Source organism: Tachypleus tridentatus, chromosome 6, assembly GCF_004210375.1.
Source record: "Tachypleus tridentatus isolate NWPU-2018 chromosome 6, ASM421037v1, whole genome shotgun sequence".
NCBI lineage: Eukaryota > Metazoa > Arthropoda > Merostomata > Xiphosura > Limulidae > Tachypleus > Tachypleus tridentatus.
This window is the reverse complement of record NC_134830.1, coordinates 150,074,741-150,083,978: the sequence shown is the minus strand read 5'-3', so window position 1 is coordinate 150,083,978 and position 9,238 is coordinate 150,074,741. Positions and strand designations below refer to the sequence as shown.

General features: G+C 33.5%; 1 protein-coding gene across 1 annotated transcript; it reads left to right on the top strand.

The window, feature by feature from the left end:
- Positions 1-420: 420 nt before the first annotated feature.
- Positions 421-2,616, top strand: LOC143251779 (protein bride of sevenless-like). The gene is made up of 2 exons (XM_076503023.1): positions 421-445; positions 1,475-2,616. The coding sequence occupies exons 1-2, from the start codon at positions 421-423 to the stop codon at positions 2,614-2,616; spliced, it is 1,167 nt and encodes a 388-aa protein (XP_076359138.1).
- The last annotated feature ends 6,622 nt before the right edge of the window (positions 2,617-9,238 follow it).

The window sequence follows — 9,238 nt, the reverse complement described above, 5'->3', positions numbered from 1 at the left end:
TGAAAAATGACAAATTATATATTCTGACGTTGCAAATTATCTCAGCTCCGTATCCTTAGCCAGTATCTGTATTCAGGCCATTGATAACATATAAAGGTTTACCTAATCTTGTTTTGTTACGGTATGATTTGTTTTGAATTTCGCGCAAACTACTCGAGGGCTGTCTGCGCCAACCGTCCCTGATTTTGTAGTGTAAGACTGGAGGGAAGGCATATGGTCATCACCGCTAACTTTTGGGCTTTCTTTTACCATCAAATAGTGGGATTGGCCGAAATATAATAACGCCCTACGGCTGAAAGGGCGAGCATGTTTGGTGTGACAGGGATTCTAACCCGCGACCCTCGAATTACGAGTCGAGTGCCTTACCCACCTGTCCATGCCGGGCCTTGTTACGGTTGTTAGGGATGTTTGACAGTTAACATGGCAGAGTTGAACGAAACAGAAAGTATCGTGACTTCAGAAGCAACCAGCAACGTCACCGTAGTCACAAGCACTAATAAACGGATGAAGTTCATTAACCCTGACGCTGAAACTAAAATAACAATAATGAAGAATGAATAAAACAACAGTAACAAACGGTTTGTTTCACATAAATATTCGAAGCTGTATTTTGTAGAAAGTTCCCCCCTCCCGTCCCGATAGACGCCGAAAAAATATTATCTCTGTAAAAAACTTCAAAAGCCATAAGAGTAATATAATATGAAATTTAATATGTGAATGAATGTTATAACTTATGCCCGGAAATATCCAGGAAAATTTAATACTGTTATAAGTTTGTGGCTCTTCCTTTCATAACCTCTTACACTTAACTAAAGTTATTTCCTATAACAAACCAGACAGACATCACTTGTGGCAGTCTTCAGTGACGTTGTATGTTATTATATTTTCACAGGTTATAAAAGTCAGTAAGAGATCGTGTCAGCTGCATACAACACATGAAATTAAGCCCGAGAGGTCGATTCATTCAACCTGTCAAATACATTGACAGTTCATTATTTCGATATAATGTTTGGCTATTAATATATAGAGTTTGTATTCAACTCAGATAACTAATCCATCATCCACCTGTCGGTTTAAAAATATCTGAATTCTACTGTATATTTCTAATAGTTTGCTGAACTTTCTGTATAATACCAGTTATCTTCAGTAAGCCTTTTGGAGATTATACAGGGTGTTCGGAAAGTCACTGTGCAGTTTTGTAATCATATTTATTCAGTCTATTTCAAGCCAGCAACTGATAGCGGTGTTTAGAAACAAAATAAGAAGGATCCAGGCCTGTATTGATGCCAACGGGGGTCACTTTCAACATTGTTTATAATTGTCATTCATATTTACCTCCTTATTCTATATTGAAACATGTCTGTTAATAAATACATAAGTGCACAGTGACTTTCCGAACACCCTGTATAAACGACGACATTTAAAGGAACATAACAACGTATTACAATTAACGATATAATTTTAATTATTGCAGGTAGGAGAGTTTTTAACGAAAAGTTAAAGCTGAATTCAGAGAAACTCGGCATTCTTCACCAGGTACAGAAAGGATGGTACAAAATTCCTAATTTCCAGTGCGACGGAGTTGGCTGCCGTTGTTTGAACAGGAACGCAACAGAAGATAAGACAAATATTTGGAACCAATGGCGGTCCGAGACGTGGATAACTATTTTTGTTACAATTGCTTGCATGGGCAGTTTGATAGCGCTGGCGGTAATTAGTTTCATCATCTGGCGAATTTGTCGAGGAGACACCATTGAGGGAAATCAAGGATTTGCAGTTCTGTCGCTAGTCGGAATTATAATTAATTATTTCGCTATCTTGCCTTTTGCCTTTAATCCTTCAGAGGCGCTGTGCACATTACGTTTGTTGTCTGTCGGTCTGGCGTATACTCTTCTATTCTCGCCACTGTTGGTACGTTCGCTAATGTTGGCCACTGCCGACACGGACGGCCTACCTGGGCACGTTAGTGGCTTAGTCCAGAGCGCCCTCTATTTCTTCTGTGTTGGAGTACAAGGAGCTTTGTCAGTGGAGTACTGGTGGTTGTCAAAAATGCAACACTTCCATCTGGTGGAAGAAAGTGGAGAGTTCAGTAAAGCGTGTATCCTTTCTCATGATCGGATTTTCATCTCTCTCGCATATGCCATTTTACTCCTGGTATTTTGGATCTTCGTGTCGCCATTTTGTGTGCGTAATAGGAGAAACTATAGAGAAGGACTTTTCTTTCACATTGCCAGTCTGGCTTCTTTGGTTGTCTGGGCTGTGTGGATCACAGGATTTATTCTTTTGGCGGAAGACTTGAGAGAAAAGTTATTGTGCCTAGGCCTGGTAGCAAACGCCACTGTTGTTCTGGTGGTTATTTTTATCCCACGGGTTTATAAGATGACGACGGCGATAGCTCTAGACACTGCAAATGTCAGTCTGAGGCCTGTGGGGCAGTTAACAGCCCCAAGTCTTACCGATATGACAGTAAGAAGCTCCAACGTTATGTTGTACGACACTGTCAATCACGCCTATGCCCCTGAGTCAGTAATGCACGCTGTAAAAGAAGAAATGGAAGCATCTTCTTTTGATGAATACGACAGATGCTCAACACCATCAAAAGTTACGCGACTGTAATTGTATGTAGATGTGTGATGTTTGGTGCCAAGTTTATGGCTGGTAACAAGCGTCTAAGCCACAGTATTTGAAAATTATTTATATTTAAAAAAATCATTTATTAATTTGGAAAAGGCTGAAATTGACATATATATTAAAAGAACATTACGTGATGCTTCTTACAACTTTGACCAAACCATTCGAATTGTGCTTTTTATAATTGTTTTAGTGCGGTTCATTCTTGCAAAAGTGACATCTCTCAACAACTATTATGCTTAAAAAAGAAATGAAAATATAAACAATTTTAGCTGCGTCTATAAAATTCGAAAGTGCGTTCAATTTTCGAAGGTTTTCGTACAAAAATAAATATTTTAAAGACATTCACTGAAACAAAAAATAACTCGTTTAATGTTACTCATGTTGCTGGATTCTTCGTGTGCTGTTTTTTCTTGTTTATAAACATTAGAGCTTGAAGGAATAAACACGAGAATGTGTAATAAATTACTGCACAAAGCTCAGCTGTAATTTAAATCGCATTCGTTTGCTGAGTTACGTATCCAAGTTATCGTTCAACTGATGTTCTGAAACTAACTTACGGGGTGTGTTGAATTTCATCGAGTATTTAGATTCTTTTGAAGTCAACAATTAGATTAGGTATATTATTTATAATACAGAGTGCCATGATTCCCGTGGGTCAACGGTAAGTTTTACTGACTTTCAGTGTTTAAAATCGGAGTTCGATTCCTTACAGTGAATAGAGTGTAGATAGCTCAATCCTTGACTTTGCGCTAAAAAAGTGCAGTTTTCTAAACACTCACATTGTGTTCCTTTAATCTAAGTACTGCGAGAAGTATGTCTTTCAATAATTCAATAAAATATTGGCCATTTTCTAAACATTCACCAAGAGGAATATGTTTTTCAACCATTCAACAAATCTTGGCCAGTTTCTTAACACTCGCTTTGAGCAGGGGTGTAGAATTTTTACACCCGATGGGGGGGATGATTTTTGCAACCACTTATGTGGACTGTTCAATTTGCAAATTGGTAATCCCTGATTATGTAAACCTGAAAGCTGTAAACATGCAGTCACAGAGTAATCTTATTGCCAGGATACTTGCATGTATACTTAGGCCTACTGACTGATACTTGAACTAACGCTTAGGTCGAAAAGCTTAGAAGCACGCCTATATTAAAGCTGTACATTTCGGCTACTGAAAAGCCTACATCTAGGCCTAATTATGTAATTTGATTGGTAAAAACACGAGAATCACAAGAACAAACACAATTTGCAGGCCTGTCATGCAATGAAACAATTCAACAGATCAAACTCTAGGGGGAATGATAGTATGCACCATACCCCCCACCTAAAATGAAGGGAGGGATGTATACCCTCCATCCTTCCAGGATCTACGCCCCTGGCTTTGAGTATTGTTTTTTCCGCTGTTCAATCAAAACTTGTCCACTTTCTAAACATTCACTGTATTAGGTTTATCAGCCATTCAATAAAACTTTGACCAGTTTCTAAACAATCGCTTTGAGGATTAGGTTTTCAACCAGTCAATAAAAATTTGGTTATTTTCTAAACACTCAATGCGAGTATTAGGTTTCCGACTATTCAATAAAACCTTCCATTTTCTAAGCACTCACTGTGAGTATTAGGCTTTTTAGACATTTAATAAAATTTGGTCATTTTCTAAACACACAGTGTGAATATTAGGCTGTCAACCATTCAGTAAAAATTGGACCATTTTCTAAACGTTCACTGTGAGGAGAAAGTTTTGTTTTCAATGATTTAATAAAAACTGAAGCAGTTTCTAATCACAGACAGAATTACAAATTGTTTGTGTTCAAACTTGTTGCTTCACCCGGAGAGAAACTCCATATGAGAATCCAGGAGTCAAAACAAAGTAAAAAATTGTATTTTCAAATCAGGCAATAGGTTCAAGTGTAATATACCACAATCCCATGCTGCATACATCACGTTATAATAGATAAAATACATGGGGGAGAAAAACGCCAATTCATCCCAGTTTATTTCACCCCTTAATTAAGATGGGTTCACCCTCCCACGAAGTGAACACAGGTCCAAAGTGATAAAATAAAAGCTTATAGCAATTTCCGTATGCATCCTTTACCCAAGTAAAGAGATCATTACCCGTTTGAGCCTTTCGACATCCGGGTAACAAGAATGTTGATGAGGGCATGCAGAACACCTACACGAAAGAATTACAAATAGTTATAAAAAGAGTGAAATTAGTAGCTATTTTGGCTACACAAAAGCTGTAGCGGACAATACGTTTAAGAAGAAAACTTGTTATAATTTATCACACTCGGAGTGTTTTTATACAAAAATATTTGTTTAACAAACATAAGTTTGAAAATATCAGTTAGGCTTGAATTAAATAGAGATTTCGCAACAGCAATGAATATTAGCAAGATGACAAGTACTGACATGCTTCTACTTGTTATTTGTTTTAAAATATAGTTGAATAGACTGGATATCGCATTTCTCAGTGTACGTTATAGTTTAATTTGTACTTCACTAGTAATAACCAACATTTCTTCTCTGTTAAGAACTTTATTAAATATTTTCAGTAATAGTAAAAATAAGTTGTAATTAAAAAAAATTATCTTGGTCTTACTGCTTGACGCACTGGGTGTTTATGGTCACGATAATAATTTGGCTCCGTTTAATTATTTATCAGTTTCTTATTTAGCCTAATATAAAATGAAACATCATATAATGAATTGTCATTGAAAGTGTTAGGACCGTGGTTAATGTATAATATTCCGTAGATCGGTGTTATTTAACATCATACAGTGTTACCATAACAACTAATGTATATAACCTGTAATTTTCCTCATTATATAATTCAGGTTAATGAATGTACAGTAAGTATTTCACACCGCAGTGTTACCTTTGCTTCGCTACGATTACAATATAATAATAATGTGGTTGTTTAGTTACTATTTGTTGTTTAAAAACATTAGTTTGTGCTAGTCATGCGCATTTAATAATTACACATACAAATATGTGTGTAATACATTCCAGAAATATTTACATTACGTAGATGCGTGTATTAAACATTTTGGTCACCAGGTGTAACTGGTATTCCAATATGATTGTGTCAGTTTTAAAGTTGCCTATTGGATGTTTAGATAGACAAAACTTTTTTATTATATTTACAAGTAATTTCGTTATTTTGAAATTTGAAGCTGCTAGCTGTACACATTAATTAAAAACGTTTTCCTATACACCATATTGCCTTTTGGATTTTTTAAAACTCAGTTATGTTGTTTTATCTTTAAGTTATTAAATCCAGCCCAAAGTAAAAACTTAGCTGTAAACAAAATATTAAGATAGCATGCTAAGTTTTGTTATCATATACATTTACAAAATTTTAAATTTGCTAATGAGTTACGAAAATCATGTATAATTGGACAAATGTTTTAACACTTAATGTACGCTATAATAATAGTTGTGATTTTATTTATTTTGTATTTCTTAAGTAATTAAAAATATGATAACATTTTAAAGCACGAAAGACGCATATTGTTGCTTTGGGCATTATGGGATTCCCGTGACACTTTCCATATGTAATTAATATGCTATTATATCTGACAATTTTTTTAGTAGAAGTACTTCACAGTATTAACTGAAACGCAATAAAATATGCATTACGATTAATCAAACAAAGAAAAAATAATAATCAAGTTAACATAGGAATAAAAAATATGCAATATTTCAGTTAATATGCTCCATTTTAAACTTTATACAAATTTTATATTCATAAGAAGACTGCAAATAACAACGTTAGAGTCGAGTACGCCAGTCGAAAAAAAACGTTCGCCAAAATATGTTATGACAATTTACATATTGGTGTGCTATTTAGTGTATTATACGTAATACAAAGCTTTGTTTTACTGGAGATGGCAAAGCTATTTCAGTATTAGACGTAACACTTTTAAAATAGGCTTTTATTAAGCCTGCTTCTTATCATCAGTGGAGGGATTGGGGCGTACAATACTATTTATTTGGTGTGAGGGTTACATTTACGCCCAAGTTTTAGGCTTACGTAAGAGGTAAATAAAGTAGTAACATCGGATGATGTAATTTACTCTGTCTCCTAAACTTGCAGATTAATTAACTTATTATTAATGTTAACTTTATTTTTAATGATTTTCTCACAGGTGACTGAAAATATTAATTTAAGCAAGTACAAGAAAAACAGCACCTTACTTTGCCAAGAAGGCAACATTAAACATATGTTTCTCTGTTTACACTGAGGTTGTTTATGCTGCACTTGTATTTTTCTAGCGCATTGTTTTCTAACACCACTCCCAAATAATATTAAGCAGAAAATCTAGTAGTTAGACAGAAAATATTTTTGTCTTTGTTATTAACATATCAGTTGGAACATATAAATTTTTAAGTTGCATATAGTTTGGGGTTACCAGATTCTCACAGTGAAAAATTGGGTGTCCCCACAATCGAGTGACACCATAACAGTTTATATCACAATAACACATATAATCTGAGGTTCGTGGCATCAAGTGATCTCCCAAGTAAAATTTAGAGTCGTGCGTTATGATTTTACCTCTTAACCTCACACTGAAGTACATAGAAATTTGAACAACTTAACTTTTACTGTTTATGATAAGGGAAAAAAAAAGGTTTGATATTCCTAATATAGTCTAATTAAACCTGTTAATATTTGGATAAACAAAGTCACCATGAATAACATAATTACAGATAAAAATACTTGAATAACGTTCGAGTAATTAAAGGGTTGTTATTGGCTACGTTTATTATGAATTAGCTACATACATGAATTAATTGTACATGTATTTATAATTCGAAAGATGTCTCTGTCGCATATGTTACATATTATTGATAAATGTGGTTATCGTTACGTGTAAGAACTTTTTTAGTTATTCAGACGTAAGCAATTTGTCAAAATATCTTACTAAAGAAATATTCATTTCTATCACCATACAATAAGTAAAGGCCCAATAGACAGAAAAGACTTCCAGAATATTTTATCTTGAAACAAATTTAAGAAACATGTACTTTTAGAACCGTATGTTCCCACAAATTCTAGAATATATGCTTTTAAAGTAGTATTGTTTGTTTTAATAAACTGATTTGTCAAACATCAAAACTGTTTTTGTTTTGTATTGTCTGTAAATTTAAGGCATTTATTCTGTGAAATATTTCAATGGGCATATTTTTAACATTTTATCCCAAAATACAAATGCTGTGTTCTGAAGTAAAAATAATTCCAGCTCCTAACAAGGGCAGATAAATCAACAGGCAGGAAAAAAACGAAAATATCAATCATCAATAAATTTATTTCTGCTATGATAAAAAACAAAAGATTTCAGTAAAACACCATTAAAGTCTATTATAATTTGTACTTTTTTTAACTTGTATGTAATTCACAGACAAACTTTTTGTAGGAAAAACAAAACAGCTATGTTAGAACTTTAAAAACATGCCTTGTTTCAGGATAATGGATATTTGAACATAGCATTAAATAATGGCTTTCAAAATACCTGTTGAATGTTAAGTAACACTGTACACCACCGCAAGAAACTAAATACGACAACTTGAGGGCAACAGGTGAACAATAGCTATCTTAAGTGTTCTGCAAAAGTGAATCTGTTTGTTCTCAACACCATGGGTTACAGGCACCTAAGTGATAATAACTTGCAAAGTATGTTGTATGTGTAAAGGTTTTCACTTTGCAACAAAGATTACAACAATTATTAAAAGTTGTGGAATCATTTGTAATAATAGTAAATAATAGTAAAACACATTTCACTGTTTACAACCTTACATTGTAAAGACTAGTTTAAAACAAAACATTGATGATACAAGAAAAATGAAAAAAAGCAACATGTACATCTCAAGTTCAAACTTTGAGAGTGTTTAAACAAAGTATCTCCACACAAATCAAGTGTTTCTCAAATTCCCAAGAATACAATGGCACACATTATAATTATCATAAAAACTGCACAAATCCCAGTAAGGGAACATTAAAGAGGTTATATAATAAAAGCAACTGGTGTAAACAAAAACATAACATGATCTCCGACCATCCACACGTGTTTTGCAGGCTCTTGTGGTGAAAACATATATTTTATATTAAAATAAATTAAAATATAGTAAAACATAGCTTGAAATTTTTCAAAAACTTATTTTTAATGCACATCAGTAGAATAAAGACATGTAAGTACAAGACTGCTTCACAGGCTGTCGACTTTATAATAAAACTTACGTTTTAGTTTTCACCAGAAGGAGAAAATAATAAAAGGTTTTATCCAATAAAATTCATCAGCTGATAGAGCAGAATTTAAAACTATTAGCAATAAATAGTATTCCCAGTGTTCAATGAATAAAATTACAGTTGTGTAGTGTTAAAAAATTAAACTTAAAACAGGTTGTATTTTAGTAATAAATAACTATTAATTTCAAGACACTAAAAGTTAACTGAACTTTAACCTCCTATGGTACAGATGGTTACTTTCCACATATCCTGTTTATTTGCCCAATTACTTCAGAATTTATAACACAAGTATATATTTATTTTAAAATGATGAATAGAAAAAGTACATTTCTATAGATTTAATACTTTATTGA

Bases quoted from the DNA above. Each gene is read 5' to 3' on its own strand.
- LOC143251779 (XM_076503023.1), top strand. From the start codon at position 421: ATGGCAGAGTTGAACGAAACAGAAA. The intron at 446-1,474 runs GTATCGTGACTT...TAATTATTGCAG, and splicing joins AGAGTTGAACGAAACAGAAA to GTAGGAGAGTTTTTAACGAA.